The following is an 18,423-nucleotide window of genomic DNA, read 5'->3' on the forward strand; positions in this document are numbered from 1 at the left end:
TTCTTGGCTCCCTCGTGGCAAATGCTTGAAGCACTGTTTATTCAAATGTATAGTAACAAGCACCAGAAAACAACATGCAACATTCTCCCCCCCACCACCCCACCCCGACCTGCAATCCCGGAAGAAGGACACCTATGACCACGATGGTGGAGAGAACTCATGTTCAGGAAAGGTCCTAGGTGGGCACACTGGCAGGGCCAGTTTACTGGGGCAAAGGGCAAGTGCCCTGCCTTTTGGCCTCCCGCAGCAGCTGGAGAAACCAGACACCTTCTCCTACCTCAGGCCCCACTTGGCGAAGTGGTGATGCCAGCCCTGGTGGGAGGGGACGTGAGTCCTTTTGAGGATAGCCCGGCCTTCAGCATGTGGACCAGGCCAGCCCTCTGAAGGTAGCGAGGTGAAGCAGCCTTTCCTCTTAGGGCGGCCACAGAGGGAGAGGCCATAGCCGAAGTCAAGGCTCTTCTGGCTGAGAGCAAGCCAGCCTCTTGTAGAGGAGAAAGAGCCTTCTCTGCTTTAGGGAAAGTTCTGGGCTAGGGCTCTTTGGCAGGCGTGCATACCCACTCACCCCTTTCCCTAGCTGAAGGACCAGTTAGTAACTTTGGCCCCAAATGAGAACACTTTATCCATCATATTTCAGATAAATTATAAATATGTACACAGAAGCCAAACAAAGTTCCAGTAGAAGTTGTTTACAGACCCTCCCGGGGGCCAGCTTGGAGGAAAATGAAGATCACCCCTTTGTTCTTTGTGTCTCTGAAGCTGTAGACAAAACTGTCCCCCCTCTTGTCCTTGAGTAACCTTGGGGACAGCTCAGGACAGAGAGAGGTTCAGACTTAGAAACACTCTCCTCCCCATCTCCTATGTTCCCTCCTCAAATCTCTTCCCCCAAGTCGAAAAAACAAGTATGGTAAAGTTTCTTTGAAGGACTCTGGTGGAGCATTTGAAGATGTAAATCTCACATTTCTCTGTCGAGTGGGGAAAATGTGACCCAAAGAAGAAACGAAGGGCTCGAAGTCAAAGGTCCTGCGGCCTGGGTACCCCAGTAATGCACAGGTTCCTGTGGAGGGTGCTTAGTGGGGTGAGGATGTGGGAGGGGTAGACTCGGTCCTGAGAGGAGACGGGCACAGGGCACTTTCACCTTTGGGATGATGCGTGGGCTAATTGGCACTGCATTGGAAAATGGCTGGATTCCTCCTTCTTCGTTCTTCCCTGGGCAGCCCTACGGCTAGAGCAGACTGCAGTGCTCTGAGCTGGGTGGCAGACACATGGCCCTTATCCGGTCAGCACTGACTCTGAGGCCCTGGCGTCCAGAGAGGCACTGAAGGGGGCGTCAGGAAGAAGAGACACACCAAAGACAAATATGGAACTGGGTCCCGAAGTAAAGAAGCACCAATAGCACCGGCCTGCCCTGGACTGGGGATGGGGTAGAGCCTGGAACAAATGAGGAAGCAGGGGAGGGGTGGAGGGCACAGGGAGAGGGCATGTTTGTTTGTGAAAGTAAGAAGGAAAACGATGAAATGGGCCAGACCTGAAGGGGCAGGGCAGGGTGGGGTGGGGGAAGACGAGCAGAGAGTGAGGAAGAAATGGGCCCATCCATCCATTCATATCCTGGGGCTCTGGGGCAACTTAGACCCATGGTGGTCCTTTTTCACCCTTCCAAAGCCCCTCTCTGGCCCCGCAGGAATGAAAGGAAGGCCTGGACCGACTTCAAAAAGGATCTTGAATGCCTCAGCCCCAAGAGCTGGGGAAGGGGGATGGACAGAGAGGCTGGGGGTGGGGAGGGCTGACATGGAGATGCTCCTAGGGACCCCTCCTCTTGTGTCCCACATGTGAGACCAAGCCCAAGAAGGGGGACAGGGAGGATAGTAAGGAGTTTCTAGGGCAAGTATGAGTTTAGAGCTTTGGGGGAAAGGGCTCCAGCCTGGAGGGGTAGGAGGACTAAGGGAGCAGAAAAAAACTGATTCCCTAGCAATTTTCTGGCTTCAGTTTCTTGAAGTTGCAACTCAGTTGCAATTTATCTGCTCCCCACTGAGTCTCGGCCTCACTGGGACCCTCTGAAGGGCTATTTTCTAGGCTAGTCTGCCTCCTGGGTTCCCACGGGATGGGCTCCGTGGGCAATCAGAGGCCAGAGGAGAGAGTGGGGAGCTTACGGCGTTCAGGCTGACACGGAGCCCTGATGACAGCCATGGAAGAGGGATCACTAAACCACTAGTGGGCCCTCCATGCAAGGGAAAAGCCTGCCAGCCAATTTCCCCTCCCCCCACATTCACTGAAGTGGACAGAGGGATGGAAGTGGCAGCTAGGAACCAGTCTCGGGTCTCCTGACCCCATGTGTTGCCTGTGGCAGAGGCTGGTTCTGAGAAGCTGTGAGGATACAAGTAAGACCCCCAAGGAAGATGCCGGGGTCTGGAAAGGAGACAAGAAGCACTGAGCTCCTGCCATCCAGGGACTCCAGCAAGAGGAGGGATACGAGGCCACAGGAGGGCTGCCCAGGTTTCTGACAGCTGATGCCTGCCCATCTGGCAAAAACGTCTCAAAGCTCAAAGCCCAGATGCTGGGGGAGGGAAGGTGGAGGGGGAAGAAGAGGGAGGTCCCGGAGGCCGGAGGTGGTTGAAGAGGTGCTGTCCTGTTCGGGAGTAGCCGGGTGGGGGCTGCTTACTGCTTCTCCACCGCTCCCTGCTCAGCTGCGCTCTCCTGGCTGGTGCCCTGGCCCTGGTCCTGGCCCTGCCCATACCATGGGGTCTCCTTGAACACAAACCAACAGTTTCCGGCCCACAGGAAGAAGTTGATAAAGCCAAAGAGCTGCAAAGACATCAAGGAGGTTTGTGAGAATAGGAAGGAGGGCATCGTGGTTACAGGGAGGGGGAGGACCTGTGTATTGGGGTGGAGGGCTGGCAGGAGACAGAAAGACTAAAAGGGAACTGGATACAGAGGCAGGGTTTAAGACCATCACCCACTGAGGGGCTCTCTGGTGTCTAACTCTGGAGTCCCGCTGTGGCACAATGGGTTAAGAATCAGACTGTGGCAGCTCGGGACGCTGCGGAGGCATGGGTTCAATCCCCGCCCAGCACAGGATCCAGCATTGCCGCAGCTGCGGCGTAGATTGCGGCTGTGGCTCAGATTCAGTCCCTGGCCTGAGAACTTCCATACGCCATTTTTTAAAAAAGTGTCTAACTCTGTCCATCCATAGCATGCACCCAAGTTGTGGCTTGGTCACTAGGAGAATCTGGCTCCTGGAGTGGAGCATCATGCAAAGCACAGCAAGGAGGCAGGGCCCCTGGGTGCTTCCCGAAGCATCTGGATGGGTGGGGCCAGAGCTGTCCAAGGTGCTCCTTCCCTAGGGTAGCGGGCAGCGACCCAGCTGGCTATATCTGAATATTTTATATCAAAATATTTTAAAACCTACCAGCAGGAAGTATTTAGGGGGAAGTATATAGTGATGGCCACAATTAACTTTGAAATGCATTAAAAATAAGATGGATTGATAGATGAAGAGAGGCAGCTCGACATGTGATAAAGCAAGTCTAGTAAAATGTTAATGGTACAGCCTAGCTGATGGGTGTGTGGGTGTTCATTGTAAAATTCTTTCAACTTTGCTGTACGTGTGAACATTTTTACAGTAAAATGCTGGGGGGGGGGTGGCTGTTAAAACCTTTTAGCAGGGTTTCAGCAAGGTCTAGAAGGCTCCCTGGTGTGCCAGGAATTAAACCTTTCAGTTGCTGGTCCTTGGAGAGGTTTGGGCCATTTTCAGGGCAGAGCTGAGGTGGCTGGGATGACAGAGGGCATTTGAAAAGTTCGGGACCTCAGCTATTTAGCAACTGATATGGAGATATCTCACTGTTTCAGTAGCTAGAGTGGCCAAACACGTGCATACCAGCTGGAGCCAGCACTGCTCAAATCCTTTTCCCAGTCTGGAGGCCTGAGTGACAGTAAGCCCCTTCTCACTCACTCTGGGTCTGACCCCAGACAGGCAGAGTGCAGAAGGAGAAAGGAACAGGAGGCTGCGTGGCTCCTGGGTGTCCCCTTCCCAAATGTCCCTCAGGGTCAGCCAGGGGCCAGCAGCCAGCATTAGGCACACAGGAAGCACTGGCTGCAGGTGCCGGGGTATCGGCTGCGGGGACACCCTCTCTGTTCCTCTCAGCCCCTGCTGTGGTGACAGGCCTGGGCAGCTGAGGTAGTGCCCCCTCCCCTAGACCCCTTCGGGGACCACCGGTCTCACCACAGAGATGTTGGCCAGTCCCATGGAGGGCGTGGCCCCACCACTGCACACAGCTTCCTCTCCGTGGCACACGGACATGGCGGCGGTCAGGCTGGATGGCCGTGTGGCCCCCTTGACGTCAGTCAGGCCCTTGCCCCAAGCAGCTGCAGCTACCAACCAGAAGAAGGTGAAGGAGACAGTCACACAGAAGTCCTGGGAGGAGCAGAGGGACAAGAAATGCAATCAGAAAGGTCACCATAGGGGTTCCCATTGTGGCTCGGCGGAAAAAACAAACCCCATGGACTGGTATCCATGGGGATGCGGGTTCGATCCTTGGCCTCACGCAGTGGGTTAAGGATCCAGCATTGCCGCGAGCTGTGGTGTGTAGGTCGCAGACGTAGCTTGGATCTGGCGTGGCTGTGGCTGTGGTGTAGGCTGGCAGCTGTAGTTCCAATTCAACTGCTGGCCTGTGAACTTCCATATGCCTTGGGTGCAGCCCTAAAAAAACAAAAACATTTTTTTTTTTAAAAAAGGAAAGGAAAACAAAGGTCACGTGACCCCACACTTCTTTTCCTCTTGACAACATGCGCCAGGATCTTGGTGTCCCAGGACAGCTGCCTCTTCCCGTCCTACCCAACACCTGGAGCTTCAGGGACTCCAGGTCATCCCGGGGAATCTGTTCACTGCCACCAAGAGAATCCTGCCACCCAGGGCCACCCCTGCCCAGGCCCTCAGAATTGAGGTCAGGCAGCAATGTTCCATGGCGTCTGTTGGTCAGTGTCATCCCCAAACCCAAGTAGCCTAAACCTGCCACCCACCCCACCTCTCAGGCTTTCCTCTGATCCCCACTGCCCCGCTCTAACTAGGGCAGAGGGAGGGCAGACTGCAGGAGATAAACGGGGTCTCCTAAGGCACCCTTTCCCCCGCATGCCTGGGACAAGGAGAAAGTAACGGGGAAATAATAATGATTAGCACTAACTGAGGCTAACTATATACCAGATATTTTACATGCATGTTCATTTTATCCTTCCAGAACCCTATTAAGCAGTTATCATCTCATTCCCATTTTAGGTTGAGGAAACAGACTTAGAGAGGTTAAGTCCCTTGTGGAGAGCGCTCAGCTAGTAAGGGACTGTGCTGGGATTTGAACCTGGGCAGTCTGACTCCAGAGCCTGCTTCTGGATGCTGCTGTGCCTCCTGTGAGCAGAGTGAGTGATGGAAAGCTGGTGGAGGCAGAGCCCTGGGACATGGGCCTTCCACCGGCCCCAGGGACCGTGGCAGCCCCACCCAGCACCTGAAGGGACCAAGAGCGACGAACTGGCAGGGAGATTGAAGAGGTTCACATCAGGGTGTCAGGGACCCAGGAAAGCCACCGTTTATTTGTCCTCAGCCCAGAACGTATGTCTCAGTGTCTCTGCCCCATCCCTCCTGGCCGTGCCCACTCACCACCAGCGGGAAGCGCCTGTTCTCCGTGTAGAGGCTGTGGAAGCGCAGGTAGAGGACCAGCGCGGCTATGGTGTAGAAGAAGGAAAAGATGCCCAGGGTCACGAAGAACTCGGCAGGGGCAGAGAAGTCCCCCATGAGGTGCATGGTCTTGGAGGTGGACTCGTCGTCGCAGAGCGGCATCTCATACTGGACCCGGTTCAACCTGCGGGGGGGCAGGGAGCCCACCCTGAGCTCAGGGGCCTCTCCCTGTGGAGGCAGTGGGCTCTCCCTGCCCCCAGAGCAGCCCTGTGCTCCCCTTGGGACTCTCACAGGGCCATGAAAAGGGGCATGGATGGAGGAAAGTTTCTGGAGGGAACCTGCAGTCAAGACAGGAATGTCCCTGGAATTCTGGGCAGACCCGAGCTCCCACTCGGCCACCACCCCCACACTCGGCCCCCCTGCCCAGATATGTTGACCCTGCATAGCTCCTAGTCTCTCCAGGACCCTTTGGATCACAACCACGATAGATACAGTCCATCTGTTTCCGGTAGTCAACCCACCAGGGAAATGAGCTTCATTCTGCCCCTGGGAAAGCACTGGGCCACAGTGGCCAAGTTAGCATCATCATCACCCATTCTCAGGCCTTACATCCAGGTCCTGCAATGAGACTACATGGGACAAAATCAAGGGAGAAAAACAAATACCTTATTATATACAAGAGACCGCTAATCTAACTTGGCTGCTGCTTCTAGCAATTTCTGTAAGGGTGAGTGAGACCTGTCTCCATTCCTCCCTGAATACTTGGGCTCCCCCCTTCCCTAAGCTCCCAAATACCCAGGGAGGAGTATTCTCTTCTATCTCCTGGTCAAGGTGTGCCTCCTTTATTCTGGTGGTACAGGTAAGCACACTTCATCAGCTTTCGAGGATCTAATTACTGACAAGCTTCCTCACCTGCAAGGCAGGGAAGAGGCTGCCGAGGGTCAGAGAGACCTGCCCAGCTTGCCCAGACTCCATAACCCTTCACTCCACACTGCACGGGTTCTTTCTGTAAGAGCTCCTGTTACCTGCTACTGGTTATCCATGGACTGGAACATTATTATAGCAAAGATCTGAGTTTCCCTTATATTTTTCTCTGGCCAGCATGCTGAAATTCCTAAAGAGTAGGAAGGATCAGAGCCTCGGAATTCTATCTGAAGCTGGAGTGGCACCCAACAAAAGATCTTTAGGTTGGAGGAGAAAGAGACCTAGCAGGTCCTGCCAATCCAGTGAGAGAGGTTGTGCGGGGTGAGAATCGATTCCTGCTCACCTGAAGGGATAGCCGAACAAAACAATGATGGCGCTCACGTCCTTGGCTTCGTTGTTGCAGCGAACCGTTGCTCCTGTCTCCCCGCTGTAGGAGCCGCAGCACCCGAAGGCGAAAATAGCAAAGAGCTGAGGGAGAGCGGAGCCCCTTTAAGAGTCAGAAGGCCTCAGCTGGCCACCATCTGTCCCTTCAGAACCGCCCTCTGACTCTCAGCAGGTACAGATAAGGGGAGGGGCCAGAGGCTCTTTAACTGAGTCCCCCCTGGCCAGGGACCCATGGCTTCCCTTGGTCCCCCAGCCTCGGGGGCTGTGTTCACTGCACAGGGTGCCGGACCACAGAGCCAAATGAATAAGGTTGACTCTGAGTGGTACCTGGGATGGAGATGAAAAGGGAGAAATGGGCCGTTTCCAGGTCTCCCCATTGGATGTGACACTGAGACAGGTATTCCTTAACACGATGACTAACACATCTTGGGAAACTACCTGTCCATCTTGGGCTTTGGAAACTTCTAGCTCGAAATTGGACTTGTTTCCTCCCAAGGGAGAGGCATCTGAGAAATTGATTCCCCTGCACCAACCTAGATCAGGCATGCATGGAATTCTTTCCATTTCTCCTTTGAAGTCGTCACTAAATCTTGTCATTACCTTCGTGCTAACTTCCAGTGGCTTCCTGGTTCAGTGGAGGTTGTAGCTGGAGGGGACAACTTCGGCCAAGCCTTCTGAGGGGTCAAGGGGCAGGGGCTGCTGTCCCACAGTAGCACCAGCTAATTCCCCTTCCCCCAAAGGCACCTTTCTTTCAGCAACGTGCTGGCTGGGTCGATGCTGGCAGTCCTGGCTCAAGCCCAGAGTCAAGTGCCCTCCACTTGCCTTATCGGCTTCTGCTGTCTCCCCAGTGGTGTTTCCCTTTATAATCTCTTGATGCTGCCATCTCTCAGTGTTAAGAACCAGAAGCGTTTCAGATCACTCGAATTGTTTTCCTCTTCACCCTTCATCGCATTTTACTAAACCTCCTGTCTTGAGTGAAATGAAATTCCCTCATCCTATGATTTTCGAATTTCTTTCTGGGGAGACACACTTTGGTTAGAAAAGGAGGTGAGAAACTGGAATCTCTTCTCCTCCCACATCATCTGTTCTGGCCCTGCTTCCTGTGCACTTACCATTGGCTGTAATCATTTGCATTAAGCAGAGAGTTTATTCTGTTAATTGTTCATTTTCTGTAAGTTTCTTTGTGACTCAGTGTCTCGGACATTAAACACCTCAAAGACAGCTGATCCATGTCCTGGTCCTGCATCCAGAGTTTAGAGAATAGAGTTGTGTGCGCAGTATTTGGAAAATGCTTGATAGTGTTGTGGAGTGAAAAGAGACCTGGATTGGGAGTCTGGAAATCTGGGTCCTAGTCCTGGCCCTGTCACTGACCAGCTGGGTGACCTCTACTAAGTCACTCTGCTTCTCAGAGTCCCAGGTTCCTTCTCTGTAAAAGGAGGGGTCTGGGGCAGGCAATCCAAAGGCTCTTTCCAGCTCTGTGATTCTCTTGCTCACTCGCTCTCTGAGGGTAACGCTCTCAGTGTGCTCTTGGCTGGGCCTGCCAGCAGCTGTGCTCTGCCCCTGGGTGGTGTCCGGTGCCACGGCCCCGCCTTGCATCACCGGGCCTGGCAGATCTTCTCCATGCTGGCGCTGCTGACCCCTCTCTAAAGGTCATAATGGGCACCTCTCTGTTCCCAGGAGGTTTAGTTCAGAAAAATGAGAATTGTCTCCATTTTAAAAGTCATCCAGGAAAGGAGAGAGTATAACCTCTCCACAATGCCTGAATCAGCCCCCGACCTGACTTAAATTACGGAAGCTGCAGTAGAGCCCTAGCTGCTCATCTTCTTGACAGAACTGGAGAGAAGTCCCCACAAAAGTCCCCACAAAAGTCCCCCAAAGCCTCTGCATCATTACCCTTACACACTCCAAGGTGCCTCCTGGCATAACAATGGAACTTCCCTAGTTCTTGCTCATAAGAATTCTCTCATCTTTTTGTCAGCTCTGGTTCTCTGATTCCTCCTGGAAGTTTCTTTGTTCCTCTTAGCTCCTGGTGTCCAGAACTGGACACAATTAGGGTGTCACATTCTAGGAAGGGCAGACAGTGGAACATATTTTTACCTGTTGGCAGTTAGTCAGTGAATGGCTTTGTACAGGTTCCCCCAAAAGTAGGTGCTCCTAACCCGGGGCAGTGAGCAGTCCGTTGTGCAGCCTTCTCTTTACCACACTCCCTTGACAGGCACTCCTGACCATCTTCAGAAAGATGTCATTTACTGCGCATCTGCTCTGTACCAGGCATTGGTCTTGGCAGTATGATTTATTAGTGAACAAAAGAGAAAAACATCTCTGTCTTCATGGAGCTCCTACTCTAGAGCTGTGCTATCCACAGTGGTAGCCACTAGCCAAGTATGGCTATTTACATTTAAATTAGTTAAATCTACATGACATTTCAAATCCAGTTGCTCAGTCACACTGGCCACATTTCAACTGCTCAATAGCCACCTATGACTAGCAGGTACCATACTGGACAACACAGACTGTAGAACTTTTCTGTCATCATGGAAAGTTCTGTTATGTCCAGATGACAACCTTGAGGTTCTGAAAAGCTGAACCTGCTTTATGAGTCCTCTATGGGCAAAATATACCCACAATAACCTTGCCACTCCCTTGACAGGCACTCCTGACCGTCTTCAGAAAGATGTCATTTATAGTATTAACCATATTCTCTTCTGAAAGTCAGGAGTCTCTAAATACCATATGTAATTTTACTAACCAGAGTATGTGATTAAATCTGAACATAACACAGTTAGATGGTGTCAGATAACAGGTGACAGTTTGCTACGTAAGTGAATGGATGGAAGAAGCTCAGGGAAATCTCACAGGTTCACAGAACAGCAGAGCAAAAAGGATCTCAGAGATTATCAAGCACAACAGTCTCATTTCACAGAGGTGGAAACTGAAGTCCCAAAAGATTAAGTGACTTTCCCAAGGTCACATTTAGCCGGTGTGAGAGCCAGGCTTAGACTTCACAGCTCCTGATTCCCGGTTCAGTGCTCTTTCTGCATCATCCATTCATTAATCAACAAGGAATTATCGAGCATCTACTTCGTGCCAGGTGCTGCAGAAACCAAGATGAATAAGACCTGGTGCCTGCTCTCGAGCGTTTGCATCCAGAAAGGAAAATGCATGCTCAAATAGAAACCAAAACAAAGCCCTGCATCACAAAGTTATTACAGCTGAAAAAAGAGATCTTTACTATGTGCAGGGAGGATTGCAAAGATGGAGGAAGGAGGAGAGAAAGACACCCTCCCCCAACCCCCTCCACTTTTAGGCACCCGACATTCTGTCTTTCTAAAGTGCCCAGTGCCTGAGTCACAGGGAAGAGTGGGAAAGAAAAACCACCCCTGTCACCAAGCATAAGGCTCTGAGATGAACAAACTGGTCACAAAGAATAGAAGCCAAGGAGTTCCTGTCATGGCTCAGTGGTTAATGAATCTAACTGGTATCCATGAGGATGTGGGTTCGATCCCTGACATTGCTCAGTGGGTTAAGGATCTGGCACTGCCATGAGCTGTGATGTAAGTCAAAGACACGGCTCGGATCTGGCTGGCGTTGCTGTGGCTGAGGCTGGCAGCTGCAGTTCGGGTTTGACCCTTAGCCTGGGAACCTCCATTTGCCATGAATGTGGTGCTAAAAGTCAAAAAAAAAAAAAAAAAAAAAAAAAGACTAGGAGCCAATGAGAAATGGAGACCCCGAGACAAGGAGGATCTCCAGAGTTTGGTTACCAACCAGCTTCCTTGTGGACCTGCGCTGCTTGGGGACAGCGATGGCCGTACACTGCCTTCCTCTGGCCCCTGCAGCTCTTTTGGGAAGATAGCAGAATAACCTTGCTGGTTTAAGAATGAGGCTCCATTTTGCGGCTGACTTGCTTATTGGTAACAATCCCTTGTCAGTTCCGAGAACACTAACATCTGCAGTTAGCGCAGGGCACAAGGAAGACAAGCTCTCCCCCCAAATCCCATCCCCACAATCATCATTGGTTTTTATGGACTTGGATGGTGTACGTTCACATTTCCCACACTTACTGGAATAGCTTATTTGCAATACAGAGACTCCAAACCCAAAAAAGTGACTCTGGCACCTCAAAGGGGAATTACTGATCAGGGCACCCCCAGTTAAAGATAAAATGACATCATCGGAACAGTGACTGAGGAATCCAGGAGATTCTTTCGTACTCTACCCTCAAAAGGAGGATTTGGCAGGGACATTTGAATAATCTCACCCCAGGACAACTTTAGCTGACAGTCTGCAGAGGGGGAAAGTTAGGGAGAAGGGGAGGTTCAGTAACCAACATTTCCTGACTACCTCCTAGACTGCCAGGCTCCCCACAGTCTTCCTGAATGTTCCAGTGCTTTCCAGATATGACCTCCTGTCACCCTCCCAGTGAGCTCATGAGATAGAGCTTACTCTCAGTTATAGATAAGAAACTGTAGCCCATGAAGATTTCATCACTTACCCCAGGTTTCAAAGCTAGAAAGCAAAGGAGTCTAGATTTAAACCAAAGCCCATCATTTCAAAGTCTGCTTAAAGAAAAAAAAAAAACAAAAACCAGTTCTCCAATAATGTCTATGCCCATGTCATTTTCCTAGTTTAGTATAGACTTGGTGAGACGTCAGAACTGGAACTGAGATGAGATTAGTTAATTTTTTTTTTTTTTGTCTTTTATCCTTTTTTTTAGGGCCGCACCCTCGGCATATGGGTATTCCCAGGCTAGGGGTCAAATCGGAGCTGTCACTGCCAGCCTGTGCCAGAGCCACAGCAATGCCAGATCCGAGCCGCATCTGCGACCTACACCACAGCTCACAGCAATGTGGGATCCTTAATCCACTGAGCAAGGCCAGGGATCAAACCCACAACCTCATGGTTCCTAGTCGGATTCGTTTCTGCTGCACCAAGACAGGAACTCCAAGATTAGTTACTTGTTAAATTTAAAAAAGATACTCTAAGCCAAGCATCTCAGTAATAAAATAACAACATTACTTTTTTTTTTTTTTTTCTTGGCTGAGCCTGTGGCATGCGGAGGTTCCCTGAGCCACAGCAGTGACAATGCTGGATCCTTAACCCAATGAGCCACCAGGCAACTCCAAGAATAACATTGCTTTTATCTCACCAGGATTCCTGTAAAACCTTTGCTTTTTAGTAATAGTAGCAACAAAAGTTTTCTATTATTACAGTAACTGCAAGCTTTGTGAGTGGTTTTGCTCCCCCTTTTCTGGTCAGGAGTATTTGGTCTGCCCATCTAAGCAGGAAATGAATAAAAAGTCCCAAATCACTGTCATTTTGATGCTGGTTCCCATGTCCTTTTACATTAGTTCACCTGAAGAGACTCAGGGCAAGTGAAATTCAGACAACGAGTTCAAGCTACCAGGATGGCAGGAAAAGCAAATCACGTCTCTTTATGATGCTACTCTTTGAGTGAAGGCTCAGTTCAGAGTCTAGCCCGGGACTCCTGGATTGAGCGTTATGAAAGACAAAACTTCCTCTCTAAGAAGTTGAGGATCTTCAAAGTCAAATAGGTCAGGAGTTCCCTGCTAGCACAGCGGGTTAAGCATTGGGTGATGTCACCGCTGAGGCTCAGGCTGTGCTGCTGTGGTGCGGGTTGACGCCACGGCCTGGGAACTTGCACCTGCCGCAGGTGCGGCCAAAAAAAAAAAAAAGCCAAATAGCTCTTGATTCTTAGGGATCAGAACCGACTGTGAGAGGAGACTGGACATTGCTTTGTGTAGCCTTATAGAAACATTGTGGGTATTGGTTGGAGATGCGTTGAGAAGAGGATAGAAGGGTTGAAAAAGGAAGCTCTCGAATCCCCCATGGAAGATGCTTCCATGGTCTAATAACCTCATTGTTTCCCTCATCCCTTGACAGTATTTCTCAAATTTCCCTTAGATCCTTTTGTCTAGTTTAATGATAAAATTGTACCCTTACATTTCAGGTTCTGCTCCTCTGAATCGCTCATAATGGTTCCCTAGTTCTGGACAGTCATCACATGGAGCCTTAATATTCTTCTTCTTCTTTTTCTTTTCTTTTCTTTCTTTCTTTCTTTTTTTTTTTTTTTTGTTGTCTTTTTGCCTTTTCTAGGGCCACACTCGCAGTATATGGAGGTTCCCAGGATAGGGGTCTAATCAGAGCTGTAGCCGCCAGCCTATGCCACAGCCACAGCCACAGCAACTCAGGATCCGAGCCGTGTCTCCGACCTACACCACAGCTCAGGGTAACACAGGATTCTTAACCCACTGAGCAAGGCCAGGGATCAAACCTGCAACCTCATGGTACCTAGTCGGATTCATTAACCACTGAGCCACCATGGGAACTCCCTTAATATTATTCTTATATGGCCCCCTTAGGTACTCAAGTAGTGGGTCAAAGAAGTGAATTGGGGGGGAGGGTAAGAGTTCAGTCAGCAATTGTTCCAATTGCTCTTGAGGCAGTAGGAAGAGTGGAAAGTTCCCATCAGGTTCCAGAGTTTGCACTTGGGAGTTCCGCAGGCTGGCCTGCAGCCCCAGTCAGGGTCTCAGATATCCAGAGATAACCCCAAATGCACTGTTGCCCCTGAATTCCAGATCTGATGCTTCTCATCCAAAGGATGATTTAAGAATCAGTGACACAGTGCTACCTGCTGTCTCCAGTGAGTCAAAAAGCCCTTTAGAACACAATCCTCCTCAGTATTAATGGCAACTCATTCCCTAGTTGAATTCTGTGCTGAAAGCACATTAATTAAGTTATTCACACACCATTTGGTGTGTGGATTGTCTAACTTAAATCTCGGTGATAGTGCATTGAATGCTCCCAACAAGTCTTTATGGTTTGAAAGAGTGACTGCCCCTGTCCACCTTCCTAATTTATACCCAGGAGGCCTTGGGCACTGAGAAGGACAGAGAGCATGCCAATGTCTCTAAGTACTGGTGAGGCAAGACATGCTATTTCCCTTATAACACTACAGGGGAAACTGAGGCAGATTTCCTCAAGGTCATAGGATAAGTCTAACCAAGGGCAAGGTTCTAACAAGCCAACCCATTTAGAGCAGAGAGGGACCCTCGGGATGGTCTGATCCTTTGACTGATATTAAAAACTCAAGTCCAAAGAAGAGACTTGCTCAAGGTCACATAGATAGAAAGGGTAGGGTAGGTCCAGATCTGGAACCCAGGGCCGCAGCTTTCCAACTCATGTTTGTTTTTTGTTGTTGTTGTTGTTGTTTTCTGTTGTTATTGTTGTTTGTTTGTTTTTTTTATGCTATGAGCCACATTTTCGTCACACTGGTTTTTACTGTCTAATTTTTTTAAATTTTATTTAATCCTACAGCCATGAACCATATACATTCATTCATCCACTCTCGCACTTACAGAGAGAGGTTACTCCAGTGACCTCAACAAGGCCACAGCCAGCCAGGACCCTGTCCCTCGAGCCCACCTCCAGGATCAGTCAGGTCATGGTGGGTTTGGGGGCAGGATGGTTTCCATCGCCTGCCTCCTTCCCTCCTCTGCCCTCTGCAGCTTTCCTCATCCCCCTTGTCCTCTTCCCCCCTCCTGCCACCAACGAGCGGTATGTGCAGGATCAGAGTTCTGGAAAGGTTACAGCCGGGTCCGCTCGCCTGGGTGAAATGTGAGCGCCCTGGGCAAAGGCTCCTTGCACATAGAAGGACCGAATCCGGGACTCCGCATGCCTCGTTCTTCATTCGCCTGCCATCAAGTGCTGGGGAAGCAGCCCCAGCCCGCCCCTCCCCCGCCCACCTGTCGCCGCCCCCCACCCTTCCGTGGGGACCGCCGCAGCACCTCCCCGCCCCCCACTCCGGCCGCATTGCTTCGGGTCAGCGTCACAGTCCAGGCTCCCGAAATAGCCCACGGCTGGGGCAGCTACTCACCCACTGGAGAACTTTGATGAAGCCTAGCGGCTCCTCCAGCCGTTGCCAGCGCAGCCCCACGAGCAGGCGGTCCACCTGCGGAGACAGGGCCGGCCCCGGGTCAGGACGGTGGGGGACCCGGGAAATCGCCGGCCCCCTTCCTCCCACTCACACCCAGAAGAGGGGCGGAATAAGGGTCGACCCGACACCCAGGTGGCGAAGGGGCGGTGAGAAAGCTCCCAGGGGCGCGCGGGGAGTACCTGCTGGCGCGGCGACTTGTCCTCGGTGCGACTCGAACTCTCCGTCGAGGACATGTTGGCGCGGCGGGGCCGGGACGCGGTGCGGGGGCTGCGGGGGTCGCGGTGGGGCTGGGGGCTGCTGACCCGGGGAGCGGGAGGCGGGCGAAGCCGGAACGCAAGCGACCGTCGATGGCCCGGGATCCAGGCTGCCGGGGTGGGTCGTGGGGGCGCTGCTGCTCACGCTCGCTGAGGCCGCGGCCGCCGCTGTGCCCCGCCGGCTGCAGAAAACCCCCGAGTCCAATTCAAACTTCTGTCAAACTCGCGAACAACTTGGCAGCCGCGTCACGTGGCATGCGCTTGCTAACCCTGCTCCCGCCCACTTCGCTCCCGGGCTCCTGCCCGCAGGACGCCTTAAAGGGACCTGTGGCCTCGGCGGGCAGTTCGGCCGCGAGGGGGCTCGGATTCTTTGCCAGGGCTGGTCCCCAGCAAGACACCGCGGCCGCTCCAACCTCATGGCCAAAGGTGGGAACTAGCCTGGCGTGCTAGTTTCTCTTTCCCAAGTTTCCTGGAATTGAAGGTGCTCTACGCCGTCTTCTCTTCTTCCACACCGTAATACTCAGAACCTAAAGGATTCTCATAAAGGCATTACCAGTGCTGAAATAAAGTTCTAAAGCTTATGGTTAACACACCACTTGCTTCCAAAATCTTAAAGAGCCAGTTCAGACGAAAAGGGCAATAGAATATATAATTTCTCACTTTTTATTCTGTCTGGTTAAGCATTGCTTTAATTTTTTTAACAACAAAAGCCATTCTGTGTTACTAATTTATCAATCATTTGAAACTCCTTTAAAATAGCCATCACCATTTAAATGAGTGAAGATAGTCTTTGAGGTGTGTAATGTGTATTGATGTTGTTGCACACAATCCACCTTAATCTTGCCCCTAATTTTCAAAACGTGTTTGCAGGAGCCCGAATGTTTAATGATGAGTATTACACATTCAGTTTGCCTGAGTGTAAATGTAAGTATTGAAAAGTTAAGTGATTTGCCCAAGGTCACTGAGTGTGAGCCAGTGGTGGGGGCCAGGGAACTCACTTTCACCGCCCAAGAACTGGCTCGTAAATATGAATCCATTGCCTCACAGTCTTTTTGGAGGTCCCTTCTGGTATTTCCTGTACTTTAGAATGACTGCTTTTTGAATATTTAGCTGTTATTAATACAATTCATTTCCCCATTAAGTGCCTTCCAAGGTTGGGGTGGAGGGAATGGCTGGGGTCAAGTCACCTAGGCTTAAAGGAAACTTCTCCAGTGGACTTCCTTGCAAATCTAGGCTAAACAAGGAACTATTGAGTCCACAATCCAGTTGTGAATAAATTATCCTGTGCTCTTAGGGTCCTTTGCTGTGGAACAGGGACAACAATTTATGTCCTTATTTCATAAAGTGATCATGAGGCTTTAGTTGCGGAAGCTATATAAATGCCCACATAACATAACACAAATATGAAATAATGTACTTATTACCAGTGTCTACAACATGTACAGAATACAACCCAATCAAGAAAGTATCAGAATAACACAGCAAAAATCCACAGACCTACCTTCTAGCCTTGTTAAATGTTAACACTCTTCCTTGTTTGTCTCAATCCTATTCTTTAAAAACAAAATAACAAGTGCATATAAAATCAAACCCTGTGCAATATCCTCATCTTATCCTCCCCCTTCTTCCTCTTTCCCTAGAAGTAACCACTATCTCATCCTGCATTTTTTTTATTAGCCTCATGTCTATTTTGTTACTTTCTGTATATATGTGACTGTATCTAGAAATAATGCATATTTATCATAGTATTGTTTTTCAAATTATTTTAAACTTTATCAAAATAATGGGATGCTTAAAATAACCTTCCTAAACTTACTTTTTTACATAATGTTGTGTTTATGAAAGTTGTCTGGCCTGACGTACCTTTAGTTTGTTCCTTTTAGCTATACGGAATTCTGCTATATACACACATCAAGTGTATTTATTCACTTACTCTCGTACTGATTGACATTGAGGTTATTTCCAAACATCTATTCTCACAAACAATGCCGTGTTGCATGTCTTTGTGCACATGTGCTTAGGCTGGTCCACTGCACTATGTTTCCAACCTTCCTTTCTTTTTTAAAACACAAACCCTGTAAGAAACAAATTTTTATGTCATGACCCATTGTCTAAATTGAAAGAAAAATTTCACAAGGAGTTCCCACTGGAGTGCAGTGAGTTAAGAATCTGACTGTAGTGGCTCAGGTTGCTTCAGAGGCTCAGATTCAATCCCTGGCCCGGGAACTTCTATATGCTGTGGCTGCAGCCGTAACATTTTTTTAAAAAATTGGAGATCCCGCTGTGGTGCAATGGGATCAGTGGTGTCTTAGGAGCGCTGGGGCACAGGTTTGCTCCCTGGCCCAGCACAGTGGGTTAAGGATCCAGCATTGCCACTACTGCAGCTTACATCACAATTGTGGCTCGTATCTGATCCCTGGCCAGGAAACTCCATGTGCCCCAGGGTGGCCAAAAAAGGGGGGAAAAATGTATATTTTCTATTCCACTTCATTAAAAGATTCTGATCATCTAGAGGGAGATTCAAGTTTTGTGAGGACTAAAGTTTATATGATTTGGGAAAAAGAAATACAAAATTACGAATATAGATGTAGAAACCAGACTTTGGAAGAAAGTTTAAGTTTCATTAGTTTCAGGATAAATACCCTTCTGGTTAGATATATTTCATCGACTTAATGATTCACTTTTAATGATGGGTCTCTACCAGCAGTTTGATAAACATTGCTCTTTGATAAAAGTGAGTCAGTTGTAAGAAGTAAACATTCAATTTTGAGTTTTGGTGTTTGTGTATACTCATGTAAGTACCATTACTATCAAGATAAGGAAGATTTCTATCATCTGCCCTTTTGCAATCAATCCCCAGGCAACCACTGATCCGCTTTCTGTCATAAATTAGTTTCGCTTTTTCTAGAATTTCTGATGGGTGGAATTATACAGTATGTACTCTTTTGTGTCTGGCTTTTTTCATTCAACATAATGTTTCTGAGATTCATCCATATTGTTGTACTTACCAGTAGTTTTCTCTTTTTTGTTCCTGACTAGTATTCCATCATATCATAAAATATTATCTATCACTGTTTATTCACTTGCCAAAGTACATTTAGGTTATTTCTATTTCAAATTTACTATTATGAGTAGAGCTGCTAAAAAACATTTTTGTACAGGTTTTTGAGTGAACATAACATTTTCATTTCTAGGGTAAATACCTGCAAGTGGGATTTCTAGATTATATGTCAAATGTTATATGAAAC

At 49.4% G+C, this 18,423-nt stretch overlaps 1 protein-coding gene and 1 long non-coding RNA gene across 3 annotated transcripts in view; one reads left to right on the top strand and one right to left on the bottom strand.

Moving 5' to 3' along the window:
- Positions 1–15,410, bottom strand: SYPL2 (synaptophysin like 2). 2 transcript variants are annotated; one of them, XM_021090083.1, is made up of 7 exons: positions 15,101–15,410; positions 14,862–14,936; positions 6,927–7,051; positions 5,642–5,843; positions 4,217–4,408; positions 2,657–2,799; positions 1–1,315 (listed from the first exon to the last, which is right to left on the bottom strand). In XM_021090083.1, exons 1-7 carry the CDS (start codon positions 15,152–15,154, stop codon positions 1,270–1,272), a joined length of 837 nt encoding a protein of 278 aa, XP_020945742.1. In that variant the 5' UTR covers positions 15,155–15,410; the 3' UTR covers positions 1–1,269. The 2 variants fall into 2 exon arrangements, with proteins under 2 accessions (XP_020945742.1, XP_003125917.1); XM_003125869.4 differs by having other exon boundaries at positions 1–2,799; positions 15,101–15,408.
- Positions 14,943–18,423, top strand: part of LOC110260359 — a 17,796-nt gene continuing 14,315 nt past the window's right edge. Inside the window, exon 1 of the long non-coding RNA XR_002343532.1 lies at positions 14,943–15,067. This is a non-coding gene — a long non-coding RNA (uncharacterized LOC110260359). The remainder of the gene's footprint in view (positions 15,068–18,423) is intronic.

This window comes from Sus scrofa, chromosome 4, assembly GCF_000003025.6.
Source record: "Sus scrofa isolate TJ Tabasco breed Duroc chromosome 4, Sscrofa11.1, whole genome shotgun sequence".
NCBI classification, from domain to species: domain Eukaryota; kingdom Metazoa; phylum Chordata; class Mammalia; order Artiodactyla; family Suidae; genus Sus; species Sus scrofa.

Coding starts and splice junctions, on each gene's coding strand:
- SYPL2 (XM_021090083.1), bottom strand. CDS start 15,154: ATGTCCTCGACGGAGAGTTCGAGTCGCACCGAGGACAAGTCGCCGCGC. Junction 4,409..5,641: donor ACAGGCGCTTCCCGCTGGTG/GTGAGTGGGCAC, acceptor TGCTCCTCCCAG/GACTTCTGTGTGACTGTCTC. Junction 1,316..2,656: donor CAGGGAGCGGTGGAGAAGCA/GTAAGCAGCCCC, acceptor CGCCCCCTTCAG/TGCCTCTCTGGACGCCAGGG.